The 22,456-nt window shown below is 41.3% G+C and overlaps 1 protein-coding gene across 2 annotated transcripts in view; it reads right to left on the reverse strand.

Annotated features, from left to right (window-relative positions):
* The window catches only part of MDM4 (MDM4 regulator of p53), a 192,917-nt gene that overhangs the window by 62,026 nt on the left and 108,435 nt on the right, over positions 1-22,456 (reverse strand). For both annotated transcript variants that reach the window (XM_073615829.1, XM_073615828.1), the window contains 2 exons: positions 21,504-21,637; positions 7,214-7,263 (listed from right to left, as the gene is read on the reverse strand). In XM_073615829.1, coding sequence (XP_073471930.1) covers positions 7,214-7,263; positions 21,504-21,637 — 184 coding nt within the window. The remainder of the gene's footprint in view (positions 1-7,213; positions 7,264-21,503; positions 21,638-22,456) is intronic.

Genomic DNA, 22,456 nt, shown 5'->3' on the forward strand with positions numbered 1-22,456 from the left:
GGGGTGGACTTTATGTGCTTGGGTGTAACTTTACGGACAAAACGATCAAAAAAAAAAAAAAAGAAAAACAACTCATACATTTCAAGCAACCTCAAGCAATCTTTATAATGCAATGACGTGCAAGCAAGCCCAAGATGGCTAGATGTCTGTGAAAGTGTCAAAGAGTTCCCACACTTCATAAAGAAAATTGGATAATGGAGATGGAGAAAAAAAAAACTAAAAAGAGATGGAAGACAAATAAGTTAAAATGCAACTTGTGCATGCAGCAATTTTGGGCTGAAATATTCAGAATCCTCTCCACACTGATGAATAAGTCAATCAGTCCCGATCCGGTCTTTGCGCTGTTGAATCGCTACCCTCCTGACCTTACAAAAGCACAATCAAGACTTGCTATTTAAATTCTGACAGCTTCCAAGCATACTATATCAAAAGCTTGGAAATCCCCATCACTCTGCCCTGTAGAAATAAAAAATAAAAGCTATGATCTATAGTAAGATCGAGGCGACTATATTGGAGAAGAACCCACGGCATCTAAAAATTTGGTAACCATGGGTGGATCATTTCTTCCCTCCACATTTTGACTCCACCCTTCTGAAACCCCAGTTTCACGAAACTTGTCATAACATCTGGATAGCCCCCTGCCCAGTTGGTGAATGGGCAGCCTCACTCCTTGTCCCTTTTTTTGCAGGATCCCTCTCCCACTCTACCGGCCTACTTGACTTCCTCCTCTTTCTACCTTCATACTTTTCTTCTTTACTCTACTCAGGACAAGTGGTTATGGCCTTATGCGTTTACCCCATTGGTTCTTATCAACATTCCAGACTCCTTGCAGTATGATTTGTCATGTATATTTATGTCATCCACACCATATGGGGAGCTTACCCTTCCCTTTTTTCCTATTCCTCTTGATGAACTGTTGCCGTCAACGTATTAAATCAGTCATCTTTTCCATGAATATGTACAGATGATATAAATGCTGGTATCATTTTACCATTTTGACTATTGTGTAATGTTCTACCTACTACTTACTTTCAGTAAAAAATAATGAAGAAAAAGCAACATGTGGTGTGTGTGAGTGTGTATGCGTCCCCTACAGTTCCCTCTAGCAATTTCAACTGTACAGCCCTTCATGCATTTATATAGCTTTTATTACATATTATTGGTTTATAAGGTTGGGGGGAAAAAAAGGGACACAGTCCATCCAGTTTAACCTGTGTGTTTAGTTTGTATTCTGTATTTTGTGGTTCCATAAGTGGGTCTAGGCTGTATGTTTGTCTAATGGATATTTTGGCATGGCAGACAATGAGAAAGGACTTCATTGTGGAAATATTTACAGTTTAGTGATCAAACAGCTTTGTTTCCTCAGCAAAATGGCATCTGTTAACTGCAGTCTCAAAATACTGTTTGGTCTCTAGTGTGCAGGCTTCTAAAGCCAGCTCTAACCCCCACTTCAGCTTACTCTCCCGCATTTACTAACATCTTCAGTGGTGACTATCTTTGAACTAACTTTCCACTCAACTAATTTACTGGAACACCTTGTGGTAACTGTGTGGACGGCACCTTTTCCCTCTTTACTTTTTGGCTTGCTCATAGGTAAATGTTTTTGGACCATGGGTCCCCTTTCACTTCCTCACATTCTCAGTAGTAATTTACAAGAGTTTACACCAACCCAGTTCACAGTTCATCACCACTAAACATAAGTAGTGAAAGATGTTAGCCTTCACAGTCGGTCACCATGGAGTCAGTATGGAGAGGCAAGGTCTGTAAATATTTGCTACTGAGCATACAAGGAAGTGCAGGCAGAGGTGCAGGTCAATGCCGTTCATGGCTGAGGGCATTAAAAAGTAATGTAGGGTGGGTCAAAGTCCACAGCCAACTACAAATGACCATGTCAAAAAGTGAAAGGGGAGGGACAGACTTTAGTCCATAACCAGTAAACACATTTAAAATTGCCCCACCATACATGCTGACTTACTCAGTGGAGACTTTCTGAACTGTGCCTGTTTTCGTTCACTTGTCTCAATGGAATGCAGCTACATCCCTACCCCTCATTGCACATTCACTGAGCATACTACATTAATGAGCAGTAAACTGAGATTTATATTAAACACTAACACACAATACAAGCAATGAAGTCTTTCAAGTGTGGTCTCTTCTAACTCTACATTGGCTGTGTTTATAGATTAAACGAGAATTTCACTTTAGGATCATGTTATACCCATTATTTAGGGTGTAACATGCAATATGCTCCTGTACACCTACCTTCCACGCTCCCCGCTCTGACAGTGTAGGGGGATTTTCCCCCTACACCTGCTATCACAATTTGGTAACAGTGCAGCTGTGCGGGACTCCTCTTTCCTGTGAACGAATGAACTCAAAGTACCATTGGAAGCTGCAGCAGATGGCTTATAGTTCTCAATGAACTGCCAGGGCACTGGCGAGTGCTCTTGTAGTTTATGGATTCTTCCTGCAGTTCAGTGACTGCCTGCTCGTATGGAAGGTACGGACTCTGCAGGATACTGGCATTGCACCCGTGATCTTCAGATCATGGGTGAAATGCCTTACAGTCCGCAGTGTAAAAAAAAAATTTTTTTTTTTTTTAAATGCACATTTTTAAAATGCAAAAATATGTGCATTTATTTATTTATTTATTTTTTTTAAGGCGAACTTTAACAATTAGACTGGCTTAGCTGCCAAACTATTGCTGACAGGGAAACCTGAGCTACAAAAAGAAAAGTTAAATTAACTTCAGGCCTGGTTTTACCCTCTTAATGACCAGGCCATTTTTTGCGATACGGCACCACGTTACTTTAACTGACAACCGCAAGGTCGTGCGATGCTGTACTCAAATAAAATTAATGTCCCTTTTCCCACAAATAGAGCTTTCTTTTGGTTGTATTTGATCACCTCTGTGGTTTTTATTTTTTTGCGCTAGAAACAAAAAAAAGACCCAATATTTTTTACTTTCTGCTATAAAACATGGCCAATAAAAAAAAAAAAAAAAATGTAAAAAAATCCAATTTCTTTATCAATTTAGGCCAATATGTACTCTGCTACATATTTTTGGTAAAAAAACAAAAAAAACAATAAAGTGTATATTGATTGTTTTGTGCAAAAGTTAAAGCGTCTACAAACTAGGGGATAGATTTATGGTATTTTTATTTATTTTACTAGTAATGGCAGCGATCAGCAAATTTTAGCGGGACTGGAACATTGCGGCAGGCAGATCAGACACCTGACACTGACATTACTACAGTAATCAGTGCTAAAATTTAACTTTTTGGCTAGCAAAGAAAACGCTATGTCTGGCGCAAACCCAACACATCACCCAAAGAAAACCACCCCCACAGTGAAACATGGTGGTGGCAGCATCCTGCTGTGGGGATGTTTTTCAGCAGTCGGTACTGGGAAACTGGTCAGAGTTGAGGGAAAGATGGATGGTACTAAATACAGATATTCTTGAGCAAAACCTGTACCTTTTTGTGTGTGATTTGCGGCTAGGACGGAGGTTCACCTTTCAGCAGGACAATGACCCCAAAACACACTGCTAAAGCAACACTTGAGTGGTTTAAAAGGGAAACATGTAAATGTGTTGGAATGGCCTAGTCAAAGCCCAGACCTCAATCCAATAGAAAATCTGTGGTCAGACTTAAAGATTGCTGTTCACAAGCACAAACCATCCAACTTGAAGGAGCTAGAGCAGTTTTGCAAGGAGGAATGGGCAAAAATCCCAGTGGTAAGATGTGGCAAGCTCATAAAGACTTATCCAAAGCGACTTGGAGCTGTGATAGCCGCAAAAGGTTGCTCTAAAAAGTATTGAATAGGGGGGTGAATAGTTATGCACATTGACTTTCTGTTATTTTGTCCTATTTGTTGTTTGCTTCACAATATAAAATCCTCATACAATCCTTGTTAATTCCAGGTTGTGAGGCAACAGAACACGAAAAATGCCAAGAGAGGGTGAATACTTTTGCAAGGCACTGTAGCTTTGCCATACTTTTTGTACAGTGTCTCTGACTGTCCATCCCCACCACCTACAGCTATAATCTTTCCGTGCTATGGGAGTTTATAGATCCAAGGGATCCATCACAGGTACTCATCAAGGGTGCGGACTTTCTTTTCTGCCCCTCCCCTCTGTTCACAGAAGCTGTATTATTGTCATCTATGAATGTAGAAGGTGGACCTTTCATTCATCTGCCTGTCCTTCATTCATAGATCATTTTTCATTTATGGAAGATAAATTACAGCTTCTATGAATGTAGAATGGGGGGGTGGAAAGGACAGGCACAGTTGGCATTCTTGATAAGCCTTAGCCCTCATAACTCGGATGGCACTGGTAGAATATGGCTGCTGGTGGGGGAGTCAGGGGAAGGAGGATTTCAACTAAATCTACAGCCATTGGCCAATGGAAAACATTGACCAAGTACAGTTCCTTGTGCCGATTTAAAAAAAAAAACAAAAAAAATAGTTTTGACTAAAGTTGGACTTGAACTGTTGCATTGCTGGAAATGTCCACTACAAGGGAGCATTTTTTAATTCTATTAGGTCCAGCTTTAAGCTAGACCTGGACAAACAGTTAGCTCTCTGTATATACTTTGTTATATGTTTTTAAAACCCTTGTGGTTTATGTGCATCGTTAAGACTCTTGCTCACAGCACAGTAATTAATGAATACAGTAACAAATACAGTAATGTTTTTCTGGGTGAAGGGCCTGTGCCATGTGTGTGCAGTGTAGACTGTGACTGTAGCCCTAGCTCAATATTCCATTAATTTATGACGCAATTTTTTCTAACAACAAGGTGTTGCTCTTTCTCAAGTTCTAGCAGTCAGATTTTTTTAATGTCCATAGTCTGGCTATAACGCATGTAAGGCAGGAATGAACGAAATGATCTGGATGGTCACACACCGAACGTACAGGAAAACAGCTAAGCTTAGCTGTTTTCCTGTATGTTCCTGCTGTAGTGTCCTGTGTACTTTATGATCCAGTTTTATCAATAAAGGCACACGTTATTTCGTCCAGTGTGTGGCCATCCAGATCATTTCGTTCATTCCTGCCTGTCTCAGCATTAGCCAGCACCTGGGGCTCTTCTCTCTTGGAGGTAAAGAATCCATCCATTTGTCTATTGGTTTAGATCTACCTGAGCGGTGGAGTTCTCTTTGCTTCATAACGCATTTAAGTCATCTTTATTATGCCTGCCTTTACTATAGGGGTCCATAATTTAGCATGTCTTTGCATTGAAAATTTAGGATTAGAAACCGGCCTTACATATTTACAGACTAAAACGTACAGACACAATGTGAAAATCGCATACTACATGTTGGTTAAAGCTGTCTAGTGGTCTCACAAATGTTTAAGAATGCCTCCAAGCCTTGGCTAAGGGATTATACAAGGACAAAGTTTAGTTTACTCAAGTGAAGCGAGTGTAAACTGGCTATACTGAAAAGCCAGCCCACTCCTTTAGGAATGAGAGGTCATTTTCCTCCAGTGGAGGATGGGTTGGTCATTTCTTTATATAACACAGACAGCTTGTAAAAAGCGTCTCGTTTTCAGAGCTTGCAATCATGCATGAGTCTGTTGTCACCTGCACCACGCCATTTAATGGGGGACCCATGGCGGGAAACATGCATCTTTAGTTAAGTATCCTTGTTATAGTTTCTTTATATGTATCGGTCATTACTTTTAAGCATTTATGTGATCTCTTTGCACATATCGAACACAACCCCAAAAACATGACAAAACACCATGTGCTGATGATACATATCCTGCTGGCATCAGAAGTTGAAGCGGTTCTAAAGGCAGGAGGTTTTTTTTTAACTTAAATGCATTCTATGTATTACGGTAAACAACCCTGTGGCAGCAGTCCCCCCCCCCCTAAATACTTGCCTTGGCCCAATCTCAATCCATGCGATATAGCAGCTATTCCTCATAGGCTCAAAAATGCACTTAATGCGGAGCTCCACCCAAAAGGGGAAGGTCTGCTTGTCTGCTCACCCCCCCCCCTTCCACTGCCACATTTGGCCCCTTTCAGGGAGTTGAAAGGTACCTGTCCCCACTTCCGGGTGACCTTGACGCGGTGAGTTCCTCTGGAAGTTCAGCCCCCCTCCTCCTTCCCCTGCTGCCAGGCCACTCACAAACCACAGCGTGCATGTGCAGTAGGGAACTGGCTGTGAGGCTTGCGGCTGCAAGGCGTCACTGCTGGTTTCCCTTAAAAGGAATGGCGGTGGCAGCAGTACCTGAGAGCCGACATCGTGGGATCCCTGGACAGGAGAGGGTGCTATTAAAAGTCAGCAGCTACAGTATTTGCAGCTGCTGACTTACACAGAGCCGCCGAGTGCTCCCATAGCATGCACGAGTGACCCCTTGCTATGGGGGTACTCAGCAGGAGGAAGGGGCCAAGAGAGCCAGAGGGGAACCTGAGATGAGGATAGGGGTTGCACTGTGCGAAACCATTACAGCTAAGTATGACATGTTTATTAAAAAAACAAACATTAACTTTACAACAAGTACATTCACATTAAAATGTATGGCATTTTTACTTGGGCGACCACAAACATGGATGCTTCAAACAATAGGGGCAGCAAAATCCCATTACTTTAAACAACTAAAAGGGACTTGTTCATTTCGAATGCCCTGATAAAAATCTTAGGTTAGTTATACACAGTTAGATTTTTCTACTTCAGCCCCAGAGGCTGAACGAGAGAAGGGACTTGATTTGTCCATGTATGCTAAAATCTGTGATGCTGGAAAAATCTTTCCCACTCGCTATTATAGTGAGCCTGCAACCCGCAGTTGTCTGAATACCTGAGCAATGACTTCATCTGACTGGATGCAGTCACTCTTCAGCTGGTGCTTACAGGGCCACCCACACCTCAAGTACTGGCCAATTCAGCTGGAATTAGATGAAAGCCAAGCTGTGTATGACTAGCATTAGTGAGAATCTTAAGAATCTAGAGTTGTATTTGCACAAAATAATAAAGAAAACATCAGTGAAATACAGAAGCTGCCCCCTTAAGACCTTTAATATCAATTCACCTTCTTTGTAACTTACTAAAAACTGAACATTTTTACCTATATGAAGAAATGGATAGAATTTCCAGACAAAAAAACATTAAAAAAAAAAAAAAACATTTTTAGTTTGTAGCTCACAAATGAAATAGGGTTGAAAAATTAAATCAAATGTGTTCTATTATGAGAAGTATCAGTGAGATTTACCTGTGTAAGACACCCTATACAAGTTCGTCTTCAACATTTCATACAAAGGACTGCAAAAGACAAAAAAAAAAAAAGAAAAATTAAAAGGAAAAGGAAATTTGCTCAAGAAAGGTCTGTTTATTGCTTTACAGAAGTTCAGTAGAGTGATCATGTTTCAAAAGATTATGCTCCTAGTATCGCATACAATATAAACACTGGATATGACCAAATTTAATTATTATTCTGTGGTTGCGTTCTCTACAAGAACTTGAAGTAAGCAATGTATGCCTTATGCATAACTATGCATTCATACAGAGAAAAGTAAACTCACATAACTTCTCTCCACGGAAGCATAAACTTTTATACCTTTCAAAGGCTCCCACTAGGCTTCATTTGGACACTGTAAGTAAAAGGACATAGATGTCCACTATCCGTGAAATATTTTGAGCTCTCTCAATGATATCAGGTTTAAAAGCTATGTTCTGTGCTATGAGAAGTTTGAATATCTCTGTGTCTGTGTTTCAATAAAGAGTTCCATGTTCAAGCTGTGTAACTAAGAATCAGGCGAGCCTAGCTCAGTTACACAGTTTGAACATGGAACTCTTTACTGAAACACAGGTACACAGAGATATTCAAACATCTCATCAGTAGACTGTCCAATCAGCAGGAAGAGTTGTTGGAGGAATCCCCCCCCCCATAGCTAATCTACATACACATCCCATAATACCCAAGGCAGACAAACACAATAGAACAATGGAATACAGCCACATCCCAAACAACCCAACACAGAGCACACCATAGTATGAGAAAAAAATATATATATATATATATATATATATATATATATATATATATATATATATATATATATATATATATAATATATATACATATATACACACACACACACACACACACACACACATATATATATATATATACAAATATATACACACAACATTCCAGTGTGCTTGTACAGTGAGTCTGATTAGTACAGATCAGACTGTGTTTTCTCGGTAACCCAGTGCCTCTATTAGAGACATAGGAGGTGCATGGGGAGTTGAAACAAGGGTTTCCCAACCTCCCCAAGGGATTCTGGGTTCCACGGGCCCCCCACCCAAAAGGGACTCCCTTCACACAGCGATTTTTATCCTTTCTTGTATTTCAGTTCCGCTGAACTCTTTACACCTCTTTTGGCCATTTCCTGTTTACGTGCACTCAATTGTTGTCTACAAATCATTACTCAGTCTTCCAGGTCGTGACAATGGTGGACCATGCCTATACAATGCATGCCGCAGGAGTAAAATTGGGAGACAGTTGACACCCAAAGGCAAGGTTGCAAGGTATTAAAGCCTACCTATGGTCAGCAAGCAAAAATTATTAATTTCCACATTTAATTTTTTTTATATTTTTAGCCTACTCAAGTCTGTAAATTAAATTTTTGAAGAATCCCACAAGCTTTACTTTCTTTACTGAAGTGACACTATGTCCTGTATATAAACACTGCTGTGTCACCCATTTCACAGAGCCTGCTGTCTGTACTACAACTATACTGCACAGGTGCTGTATAGGAGTTTTAGGAAGCACACAGAAAGTACAGGAAAGCCCCTCATGTTACATTATCACTGCTTGCAAGCAGAAATGTTATATAGGATATATACAATAGTCCTCAGAAATCAAAACTCAACCACATGAAGCAGCTGAAAAAAAGACACCATAAAGCATGCAGGAAAACCAATAATTTGTTGTCCTCCCACTCTCAAGCGCCCTGTGATATGTGATTTGGGGGGGGGGGGGGTCACAAGACCAAAGAAATCACATTTTGTTCAGCCCTATATACTTCCTAGCCAGTGAACATGGCATTTTCTGGGGCAGACACATACCAGCAGGCTAGGCTTGTTTGGCTTAAAAACATCTCACAGAAGTGAGTACACCCCTCACATTTTTGTAAATATTTTATTATATCTTTCTATGTGACAACAATGAAGAAATGACACTTTGCTACAATGTAAAGTGGTGAGTGTAAAGCTTGTATAACAGTGTAAATTTGCTGTCCCCTCAAAATATCTCAACACACAGCCATTTCTAAACTGCTGGCCACAAAAGTTAGTACACCCATAAGAGTCAGCCTGTCAGTGCTCAGACCATAGGCCACACACTGCATCAAATTGGTCTGCATGGCTGTCATCCCAGAAGGAAACCTCTTCTAAAAGATGCACAAGAAAGCCCGCAAACAGTTTGCTGAAAAAAAAGCAGACTAAGGACATGGATTACTGGAACCACGTACTGTGGTCTGATGAGACCAAGATAAAATTATTTGGTTCAGATGGTGTCAAGCGTGTGCGGTGGCAACCAGGTGAGGAGTACAAAGACAAGAGTGTATTGCCTACAGTCAAGAATGGTGATGGGAGTGTCATGGTCTGGGGCTGCATGAGTGCTGCTGGCACTGGGGAGCTACAGTTCATTGAGGGAACCATGAATGCCAACATGTACTGTGACATACTGAAGCAGAGCACGATTCCCCTCACTTCGGAGACTGGGCCGCAGGGTAGTATTCCAACATAACAACCCCAAACACCTCCAAGATGACCACTGCCTTCCTAGAGAAGCTGACGGTAAAGGTGATGAACTGGCCAAGCATGTCTCCAGACCTAAACCCTACTGAGCATCTGTGGGGGGAAAGTGGAGGAGCGCAAGTTCTCTAACATCCACAATTCCCGTTATGTCATCATGGAGGAGTGGTAGAGGACTCCAGTGGCAACCTGTGAAACTCTGGTGAACACCACGCTCAAGAGGATTAAGGCAGTGCTGGAAAATAATAGTGACCACACAAAATATTGACACTTTGGGCCCAATTTGGACATTTTCACTTAGGGGTGTACTCACTTTTGTTGCCAGCGATTTAGACATTAATGGCTGTGTGTAGAGTTATTTTGAGGGGACAGCAAATTTACGCTGTTATACAAGCTGTACACTCACTACTTTACATTGTAACAAAGTAATTTCTTCAGCATTATCACATGAAAAGATATAATCAAATATTAACAAAAATGTGAGGGGTGTACTCACTTTTGTGAGACACTGTATGGGAATGGAGACCGCTATTGGTGACTTACACTAAGCTATATTGCTTGACCACTCGTACAAAGGCGACCATTATAGTACAGTGGTTTCTATGCAGTGTTGGTTGATTTTTGTGATAAGCAAGATGCAATGTCCAGTACATGATCAGTCCAAACATTGAAAAGATCTCACACATGTTATACCCAGAGACTCAAGAGGAGCAGCAGAATGCGTTTTGGGTGGAATTTTTAAGTATATCCATGTTCTGTGTGAAAAATCTTGTAGAAAACTGACAACTTAATGCAAAAAATATTCTTTACGGATTTTCCAAAACTTGTGGCAAAAAACACGATCTTCCAAAGACTAGCCATGCCGCTAAATATGTTGGGAGGGGGGTCCAACATCGCTATTGTTACAATAGCAATTACTATTACTATTAGGCTTTTTTAAACTAAAGAAATGTAGCAGAATACATAATTTTCAAAGTTTTCCCATCAGAAACTAAGGGAAAAACTTTAATGCTCATTTACGTCTAGGGGACTTGGAAAATCAGATTTACCCAGTCCTCCCCTACACTCCATTGGTGGAGTGTTCCTAGGTGTCCTTATGACCAATGCAGGGCTATAGGCTCTGCACTGGACCTAATGACGTCAGAGGGCACCAGATCAGAGCATAGGGTATGTAAAACGAAGGACTGCTACATGGCAAAAAAAAAAAAAACTCTTTAAAAGGAGTATAATTTTTAGGTCTTTGGAGGCTTTTTGTTTTTTTACAAAACTGAAATTGCAGTTCTAGGTAGACACCAGCAAAATAAACTACTTGATAGTAATAAATTTGCAGGACTCCAGAGGATGACCTTCCCACCAGAAATCATGCCACAGCAAACCCAAAATCACACCTGTTTCTACACTAGACAGTAAAAGAAAAACAATTATACTCAACTACTTAGTTTTGCGTGAACACACCCTTTTAAAAGCATACTTTTACTGTTACATAAACATGGTAATTACAATAAGCCACATACTGCGTAAGCCATTCGGGTGCGCCATTTTAATAACTCTCCCACACCTTAAACCTGTATAAATCAAGTCCAACCAATTTAACAATGGCTGGCCTTCTTTGCAGTCAACCTAGCCAATTTTGATACAGCTCAGACAGATATTGCCCATTTGATACCATAATCCAAATTATACTTCTGCATATCTCTAAGGCCCCTTTCACATGAGGCAGACTCCGTTTCTACGGAGCCCGCCTCGGTCCGCCGGCTCAGCGGGAGATCTGTCCGTTGATCTCCGCTGAGCCGGTGGATGACAGGTCCCTCTCTGCTCACTGAGCGGGGAGGGGCTTGTCAGGCGCCGCTGCCGCCTATGGAGGGATCGGATGAAAACGGACAGCATGTCCGATAGCGACGGACGGGGTCAGATGTCAGCGGACATGTCTCCGCTGACATCCGATGCTCCATAGACTAACATGGAGCGCCCGTTCAGGTCCCCCGTCAAAACTGACAGGCGGACCTGAACGGTCCGATCGTGTGAAAGGGGCCTAATGCTTTTCAGCTGCCTTATGCCACGTACACACGACCAGTTTTGCCGTCAGAATAAACTCTGACAGTTATTCTGACTGAGTTCCGACGGAGTCCCGCTGAAACGGACTTGCACACACGATCACACCAAAATCCGATCGTTTCGATCGCGGTGACGTACAACACGTACGACGGGACTAGAAAAAGGAAGTTAAATAACCAGTAGCCAAAAGCTGCCCTTGCGTTGTTTTTGGTCTGTCGGAATAGCATACAGACGAAAGGTTTTCCCGATAGGAATTGATTCTGTCTGAAAGATTTAAAACAATGTTCTATTTCTAGGTCCATCAGAATTTTAGAAAGAAAAAGTCCGATGTAGCCCACACACGATCGGAATATCCGATGAAATGATTCCGTCTGACCTTTTCTGCCGGAAAGTCCGATCGTGTGTACGCAGCATTAGGTGCACTCAATTAACCTACCAGCATATCTTTAGCATGTGGGAGAAAACCAGATTGCCCAGAGGAAAGCCATGCAAGCACAAGGAGACCACACAAGCAGGCCTCAAATCGATAGCTGGGCACCTGCTAGGGCCTGGACCCTAGCAGGTGCCCACCACACTACGAAGGAGCACATTCTGACTACCAATACTAGAAAACTGCTATGTGAGTTTGTGACAATTAACCATTTGCAGTGGCTCAAAAATGGCAGGATCACAGAAACCACCACAATTACGCTGTAACAAACCTAACACCCCTTTAGGAGCCTTTAGTCAGTCTGCCTGGGTGAGATAAGAGATGGCTATATGTGCCAAATCCAGGGTGGATTTGATTTAAATAAAGTCGATTTAAATCATAATTTTTAAAGAGCAACTGCCATCTCGGTCCCCCTGCAGCTCCTCCTCTGACCCGCTGTTGACATGCCCGCTAACAGGTCCTGCCATGATGGATCTGAAATGACAGGTGCTCTTTAAATGTAAGGCCTCATTCTTGCTGGTAGTTAGAATCTTTAATATTTGCAAACAAAAATAAGGTTTCCTATTTAGAATAATAAGCTGTCAGGTTAGTAAAATAGTTATTTCAAAACTGATTCAATTATACAGTTTGTAGTGTTCATAGATTTGAAAAACAATGGGATAAAGGACTATTCCTGAACTTTGTGTTATCTTATGGTTACTGTGAATTTGTGTGAATGTATCAATGCAGTGCATGTTCTCTCAGCTAGCAGAGTTCAGATACATTGAATGAGTTTACCCAAAATTTATATATTGCAGAATATACTGCCTCATGCTACATTAACTCAATTTCGTGCTAAATAAACTAAATTAGTGTATCATAAAAATAGAAATCTTTGTATACATTTTTACTCACAAAGCAATTTATTAAAATAAATTTGATTAAAAAAAACAAAAAAAAAATCCAATTTGTTTTTTTGTTTTTTTTTTTAAATCAATTATTTTTATCCACCCTGGCCAAATCTATTGCTTGGTAACCTGCTTACTGATTGTGACTCCAAATTGTCAGGTGTTCTGCTCTATTAAAAAAAAATAAAAAAAAGGAAGAAGGATAAAATAACGGTCTTAATTTTGTATGTAAAGAAAAACCCATCGCCTGCTTGTGCACAACAAAGGAATGGCAAAATTCAGTAATTAAATGTGTAGTTTTCTATACCAGCTTTTATTTAATCTAAATAGACCATTACACCTATATTTGTATTGCAATGTTTTATATACAAAAGGAGTACACACTTACCGACACCTGTTTAATTGCATGGTAACACAAATTACTAATCAGCCAATCACATGGCAGCAACTCAATGCATTTAGGCATTTAGGCATCTAGACATGGTAAAGACGACTTGCTGAAGCTCAAATCGAGCATCAGAACGGGGAAGAAAGGGAATTTAAGGGACTTTAAACGTTACACGGTTGTGGGTGCCAGGCGGGCTGGTCTGAGCATTTCAAAAACTGCCAATCTACTGGGATTTTTACACACATCCATCTCTAGGGTTTAAAGAGAATGGTCAGAAAAAGAGAAAATATCCAGTGAATGGCAGTTGTGTGGACAAAAATGTTGATGTCAGAGGAGAATGGGCAGACTGGTTCGACATGATAGAAAGGCAACAGTAACTGAAATAACCACTCGTTACAACAAAGAAATGCAAAATACCTTGAACGCTTGAATACCTTGTTCCATCTCTGGAACCACAACACATTGAACCTGGAAGCAGATGGGCTACAGCAGCAGCAGACCACACCGGGTGCCACTCCTGTCAGCTAAGAACAGGAAACTGAAATTCGCACAGGTTCACCAAAATTTGACAATAGAAGATTGAAAAAATGTTGCCTGGTCTGATGAGTCTCAATTTCAGCTGTGACATTCAGATGTTAGGGTCAGAATTTGACATAAACATGAAAGCATGGATCCATCCTGCCTCGTATCAAAGGTTCAGGCTTGTGGTGGTGGTGTAATGGTGTGGGAGATATTTTCTTGGCACACTTTGGGCCCCTTAGTACCAACTGAGCATCATTTAAATGCCACAGCCTACCTGGGTATCGTTGCTGATCATGTCCATCCCTTTAGGACTACAGTGTACCCATCTTCTGATGGCTACTTCCAGCAAAATAATGCACCATGTCACAAAGATCAAATGATCTCAAACTGGTTTCTTGAATAGGACGATGGAGTTCACTATGCTCCAATGGCCTCCACACTCACCATATCTCAAAAATAAAAATTAAATGATCCGATTCCCCATCCACATACTCAATGTGGATGGAGGAATGCTTCCCGCTGTGGTATTGTATTTTGACGACGGGGAGCCTTCCTCACCATCAGAATACAACGAACAGTGTTGTTGGCTATATCGGTGGCACTGATCACTCGGGAAAAACACATCATGCTGGTTGTAAACAAGTCGATAGATCAAATTGTGTACAACCAGCCTGCCCATATATGGATCGGAATGCAGCCAGTTCCTGCAGAGCCAGCCAAATTTTGATCCATGTAGGGCTGGCTTTACTGTCATTAAAGTTGTTTTAAAAATCATACTACTTGTGCCACATTCCACAGTCAGCTTTTCACAAAGTAAAGATGCTAGTATAAAAAAAAGAAGGTTGAGGAGAGGCATTAATGATGCCTGTTCCTAGCAAGATATTCATTGCAATCACAAAATGGCAACCAAGGCAACCTAATGGATAAACACCAGCTCACTATGTGGTACAGTAAGACACATTATCTGCAAGTACTCGGAAAGTTCAGAGGCTCCTGAAACATTTGCTGACAAAATTGCAGGGTAATGAGAAGTATAGATGTATACCGGCTTCCTACTTACAGACTGCTATAATGAATAATCTCTACATGTGCCAATTGCGGCCTGCCCCACACCCCAACTTCAATGAGGTGGAAGGCTGACACCACCTCAGGAAGACAGAAGGCCTTGAGGTATGTTCACTAAGGTGCATGACTTGAGAGACAACATACCAATAAATTCCCTGTCAAAAAGAAAAAGCTCCTTAAACATTGAGGGAGCCATGACCCCACACAGGTTGTTTCCAGGCTTCATAAAGAAAGATATTTAAAGACACAGCTCTATAAGAGCCAACGCATGAAACAGCAGGCTGATCACCTATTTTTAAGATAGAATGCAGTACATTAAAAAGGAGGCTCAAAAAAACTTGTGTGAAACGGTCATATGATGACACCCCTACAATGTGTGGCACCCAAGGCGGACCCCGCCCCTCTTTTCGGTGCCATTATCGGCACCTTTTATTCTTTCGGCCAAAATTTTAGTGCACCACTGGTGAACACAGTTGTAGATCGCGCCCACATATGTAAACCATGTTTACACACCACATGTGCAAACATGCCACAATCAGAGCGAAATCAATAATTCTAAGCTATGCAGTGGAATAACATTCTTACAGGAGGTCTGAAATTTACAAGCACTGTAATTGGACAACTAAGTGGCAAATGAGGTTTAATGTTGAGAAATGTAAAGTTGGGGGGCTAAGAATATGCATGCATCATACACACTAGGTGGAGTACAACTGGGGGAATCCATAGTGGAGAAGGATCTTGGGGTTTCGGTAGATCATAAGCTCAATAATAGCATGCAATGCCAAGCTGCGATTTCCAAAGCAAGCAAATTACTTTCTTGTATTAAGAGAGGTATGGACGAGAGAGAAAGAGAGAGAACTTTGCCCCTGTACAAATCATTAGTAAGACCTCATCTGGAATATGCAGTTCAGTTTTGAGCACCAGTTCGCAAAGGTTTTCGGGGAACTGGAGAAAGTGCAGAGAAGAGAAACCAAACTAATAAGAGGCATGGAGGAACTCAGTTATGGAGGATAGATTAGAGGAACTGAATTTATTCTCTTTTGAGAAGAGGAGATAAAGGGGGGAATATGATCAACAAATACATAAGTGGTCCATATAGTGAACTTAGTTATTCACTTTAAAGGTCATCACAGAGGACAAGGGGGCATTCTTTACGTCTAGAGCAAAAGAGATTTCATCTCCAAATACAGAAAGGTTTCTTCACAGTAAGAGCTGTGAAAATGTGGAATAGACTCCCTCCAGAGGTGGTTCTGGCCAGCTCAGTAGATTGCTTTAAAAAGGGCCCGGGTTATTTCCTAAATGTACAGAATATAACTGGATACTAACATTTATAGGTAAAGTTGATCCAGGGAAAACCTGATTGCCTCTCGGGGGATCAGGAAGGAATTTTTACCCCTGCTGTAGCAAATTGGATCATGCTTTGCTGGGGTATTTCTCCTACTATATAACTATATGGGGAGGCATGCTGAAACACAAGAATGCTGTGAAGGCTCCAAAAACTAACAGATGAGAACAGGTGAGCACCATCAGGTGTTATAGGAGCATAAATTCCATATCGAATTTCCTGACAACCTATCACATTTTTGAAGGCCCTGGAGCAACAGGACAATGGAAATGCCCACAAAATGACCCCAATTTGGAAGCAAACACCCCATTGTATATTCTATGGGGCATGGGCTGGAGACAGGTACTCAGATGGGCAATCTGTGTTTTGTGCTGTACACTGTAAGCGGTAACTTGTTGTTACTGCAAACTCCTTCTCACACAACTGTGTGAGGAAAACCCATTAATAGCTAGTTACTGTGATTCGTTGACATTAGTGACTGGCTGTGATTGGACACAGCCGGCCACGTGGTAAAGAGCCATTTTCATTGGCTCTTTACCCTGATTAGAGATAGGCTGTATCCCAAGGGACAACCCTCATTCCCGATCGCCACGTGCCCCCAGGGGCATGCGAGAGCGAGCAGACGTTATATGACGCACGCACGGGGGAGAAAAGGTTCCTGCTGGTGTCATTTCCCTATATGCAGGTAGGGAAGTGGTTAAAAAGTTCCTGGGGAAGTATATCAGGTCTCAAATCTCATGCTGTGAAGCTATACAAAACTACATAGGAAATTACACTAGAGCAACAGGGGTTCCAGGATCCATGTTGCAGGTGATCTCTTTTGGGAATACTGCGTAATTACTTCTATTTACAATAACCGCTTGCCGTCCAGTGCACGAGGATATACATCGGCACAATCGCACGGCTGCGCAAATGGTCGTACCTGTATGTCCCCTTTAAAATCGCAGGCTAGTGAGCACGCACCCAACGCTAGCAGGGCATGACGTATGAGCGTGCCCGATGTCCGCCGGTGGCCTACAATCATGACACGGAGAGGCAGAATGGGGAGATGCCTATGTAAACAAGGCATTTCCCTGTTCTGCCTAGCAACATGACAGGGATCTCCTGGTCATTGGGAGCAGTGATCTCTGTCATGTTCTAGTAATCCCATCCCCCCTACAGTTAGAACACACTGAGGAAAAAGTTAACCCCTTGATCGCCCCCTAGTGTTTAACCCCTTTCCTGCCAGTGTCATTTACACGTTGTAGTCACGAGGGGCAAAAAAAAAAAAAAAAATCGCAGACCGCCATTACTGATAAAAACAAAAGAATATTTAAAAAAATGCTATAAATCTATCCCCTATTTTGTAGCTATAACTTTTGCACAAACCAATCAATATACGCTTATTACGATTTTTTTTTTTTTTTAACCAAAAACATGTAGAAGAATACATATTGGCGTAAACGAAGGAAGAAATTATTTTTTTACATATTTTTGGGGATATTTATTATAGCAAAAAAGTAAAAAATATTGCTTTTTTTTTTTCAAAATTGTCACTTTGTTTATAAAAAAAAAAAAAAAAAAAAAATTAAAAACCGCAGAGGTGATCAAAATACCAACAAAAGAAAGCTTTATTTGTGGGTAAAAAAAGGACGTCAATTTTGTTTGGTTGCAATGTCGCACAAATTGTCAGTTAAACCGACGCAGTGCCGTATCGCAAAAAATGCTCTTATCAGGAAGGGGGTAAAACCTTTCCGGGGCTGAAGTGGTTAAGGAAGCATGGATCGAGGTCACCCATGGGAGTAGGCTCGGTGGTCTTTGTAAACACACGTTGCACCACAGAGAACTAGGCCCAAAATGAGGCAAGTCCTCAATTACTTATGATTCCAAAAATAAAAATGGTGTAGATAATGCCCACCAAAAAACCTGCGCAATTTTACCATGTTTACGGTGAATTATTCATGGGACTCAAAAACGGCATCAAGAACGCAACACAGGTGCATTTTTGATGTGCCGTCGCGTTCTCAATTCATTTCAACATGGAGGTGCGTTACCTTTTTAACTGACCAAACCTGCACCAAAAATGCGGCAAGCAGAATTTTTAAGACTGCAACAGACTAGTGTGAAAACATACATAGAATTTAAAACTGACATATACACACACACACACATTTTTTATTTTTAAACTGTTAATTTCGGTTGTTGGCCAAGTGCATCCTGAATTTTCGGTTTCCAGATTTTTAATTTCCTGCACCACTAATCCCAAGTAACTGGTGCTGATGAGGGTCTAAGGTGCCAGGAGGTGACTTGTTTCTGCCCGCACTTCTGCTATGCCCAGGTGTTAACAGGGCCTTAGGTTAGACCTCCTTTCTTCTGACTTCAAATCATGGTTGCGTGTCGTTTTCAGAGAGCTTAGAGTACACCATTTATTACGGTTACTGGAGTCAACTTTAATATATTTGTATATTGTAATATTCCTTCTTAAAGGGCAAGTTCCCCTTTACAGAAAAATCTGTAAGGTGAACTTACACAGGACTAAGGGGGGCTGCTGCACACTGAAGGTTTTTTTATCTTAAAGCATTAAAAAAGTTGGAAAGACAGAAGGTTTTTTGTCTTAATGCATTCTATGCATTAAGATAAAAAGCCTTTTGTGTGCAGCAGCCCCCCTCAGTCCCCCTAAAACTGTCTGAATGGACACAGGGAGCTGTGACTTAGTTTGGGTGCCCCCATAGCAAGCTGCTTGCTGTGGGGGCACGGAACACGAAGGGAGGGGCCAGGAAAGCCAAAGAGGGACATCCGGGCTGCTTTGTGCAAATCCACTGCAACAGAGCAGGTAAGTATAACAAACGAGACTTTACAATCAATTTAAGATTAAAAAAAAAACCCTTCTGCTTTTACAACCACTTTAAGTGTCTCTTCTCCAGACTGCATAACTCTAAACTATGTAATCGATCCTTAAAGCTGAGGTCCCCTTGAACTGCATATTCAAGGTGAAACCGAACCAGTTTTGTAAAAGGAGTATAAGTATTGATTTCGCTCTTGAACCTATACCCTTTTTAGTGCATGATGATAATTTGCTAGCGAAGTGTCACAAAAATAGCTTCAGCTGCCAAAAGCCTGTCAATGCACTGTAGGGGCTCGGCAGCCGCAGCTTTCCACATAAAGCCACCAACCTCAGCCGTAAGAATTAGTTTCCCTAGATGCTTGTGTGCACTTAGCCAAGACATCGCTTCTTTGCTATCCACTCTGGCCTCCAATAGCATGAACAGTACGGGTCCTTCCTGGTTTCCAGAATATTATAAGACCACAGTGTCTTCTCTCATGCCTATTCACCAACAACCACCCAGGATTAACAATCCATTGAGACCCATTATATGATGCCACCTGCTGGACCTTTGGTATAATGCCCGCTTCTTTACTTGCTCATAGGAGTGCAAATCAAATTGCACTCCTGTGACCCATAGGGGAAGCCCAGCCAAATGAGCTCAGGATGGACTTCACCTTTAAAGTGCAATTAAACCCTCCTATCCTTTACAGCCAATGAAGCTGCGTCTGTTTGAACTGCAACTGCCATGGTGCCATGTGATTAGTTAGGACACCAGCCATTTGATAGTGACAGTGACAGTTTGGTTGAAAACACAAGCAAATTTGAGTTTGCATTTTCAACATTCCAGGAATGTAACTAGTTTTGGAAACCGGTAAATTGATGGGTTTAGTTCTGCTTTACAATTTACTGCTGGGGTTTTCGGCTTCAGCAAAATGGCAGCCTCCAGCAAGAACAGACAGGAGCAATGCTGGAGGCAATGTACAGCACACACTAATTTTGATACCATAATTATTAATGTATAGTGTATGTTCCTTGCTAAAGAACATTGTTTATCAAGTTATGGGTAAAGATCCACTAACGTTTAAAGCTCATTTGTAACTTTAGACCCCTTTCACACCGACGGCGTTTTGCAGGCGCTATAGCGTTAAAAATAGCGCCTGCAATCCGCCCTCAAACAGCTGCAGCATTGTCTCCAGTGTGAAAGCCCGAGGGCTTTCACACCGGAGCGCTGCGCTGGCAGGACGTCAGGAAAAGTCCTGTCAGTAGCTTCTTTGGAGCGGTGTGTTTACCGCTCCTCCACCGCTGCTCCCCATTGAAATCAATGGGGCAGCGCTAGGATACAGCCGGCAAAACGCCGCTATTGTGGCGCATTGCGGGCGGTTTTAACCCTTTCTCGCTAGTGCCCCGCTAGCGGCCGAAATGCGCCGCTAATCCGACAGTAAAACGTCGCTATAAATAGTGGCGTTTTACCGCCGACGCTATGGGCGGCCCGGTGTGAAAGGGCTCTTAGGTTTTACACCTTAGGCAATCTCCCCTTCCCCGGCAGCACCTTGAAGATGGAAGCACACACAAACAGCATCCTGTCTATCACAAGCTGTCCCATGCCCCCTGCACAGTCACAACTGCTGCTCTCTGATGACAGAAAAGTTGTACTTGACTATGAAAAAGCCAAGTTGAACTCACACAGAACACAGCAGTTCTCATCTCTGGTGTGCTGCTGGGGAAAGAGAGTTACGGGTTGCGCTGGAGTACTATTAATGCAGGGGGAAAAAATATTTAGAAACATTTAATACATCCAGACTTTGTCTAAGAAACAAAAGAAAAACAAAAAAAAAAAAAAAACTAAAAAAGGTGAAATAGGGTTTTTTTCTCTAAAAAAAAAAAAAAAAAAAATAATATGTATCAATTAAAAATCTCCACTGTACTGCAGCCTCTATTGTTGCTATAGTTAATCCAAAAAATATTGGCCTCTGGAATACTTACATAATTTAAGATTACCATACACCTTTTTATTTAATGAAAAAAAAATCCTTTGCAGCAAATAATTAAAAATGGGCAACTGTGTGAAGTCAGAGAAATGTGTTATTGACCCACAGTGACGCTAGGCTTGGTCTGGGAATCTAAAAACTTGAAAACATTCTGGTGTTAACCCACACTGCTTATTCAGGTTTACATTTCAGTGATAGCATATTTAAGTTGATATACCTTGATAAAAATTTGTTTATTCAGAAACGTCTTACCTTGGGTCCTTTACTGAAAAGTTTGTAATGCCTAATAACTTTCCAAGTTCATCGGTGCCACAGTGAACAATGTGCTGCTGCTGCTTGTCATACAGTTGTTTAACCATAATATACTGTCCCAAATAATGCATGACCTAAAAAGAAGTTAAAGGTTTACAATGCATGTAATGCATATAGAGCAAGGAGACCAACTCATTCAGTACACATCACTTCTAAGATATAAAAATGCTAAAGCAATTGCATCCACGGTATTTACCTAAAAAGAAAATATAATTTTTGCTTTACCCTATAATCCTTTTCTTGGGAGTACATTAAGAGCCACAGAATGAGTATTCAGGTACACTGGGTTGCCAATGGCTGCCTTTAGGAGACTAGACACTGGCAAAACATAGCTGAAAGAGCTGCCGAAAATAACACCTCCCATTCCCAGCCTGTCTCAGTCTAGCAACAAGCAAGAAAAGGAAAAGAGGGACATGTGTCCATGTAATGTTCTCACAGAAAATTTTTACAACAGGCTAAAAATGTAATTTTCTTAATTGTACGTTACAGACAAAAAGGTGAATATTTAGGTAGATTGAGCCAACATCTGTAATTAGCAGCACACCACTATGATCTACAGTGTTTTTCAACCGATATACAGAGCAACTACACCACATAAAGCTATTGAAATAAAGTTGTATTCAGCATTTCAGCACAGTTAAACAAGTTATAAAAGTTGAAGTTGGAAGCCAGGAAGTCAATGTCTCGTGTGCCCAACTTGCAGCAGAAGGCCCAAAACACCTCGGGGTGACATTTATCCAGAACGTAGCTTAAAGTGGAACTTCAATCATTTTTCCCATCTTTCCATCTATTAAATCTACTCCCCCTGTTTTAACTTTGGATAGTAAAACATTTTTTTCTGCCAGTAAATACCTTATACAGCCCACTTCGTTTCTTGTCCGGTAAAAAGCCTA

Source organism: Aquarana catesbeiana, linkage group LG02, assembly GCF_042186555.1.
Source record: "Aquarana catesbeiana isolate 2022-GZ linkage group LG02, ASM4218655v1, whole genome shotgun sequence".
Taxonomy (NCBI): domain Eukaryota; kingdom Metazoa; phylum Chordata; class Amphibia; order Anura; family Ranidae; genus Aquarana; species Aquarana catesbeiana.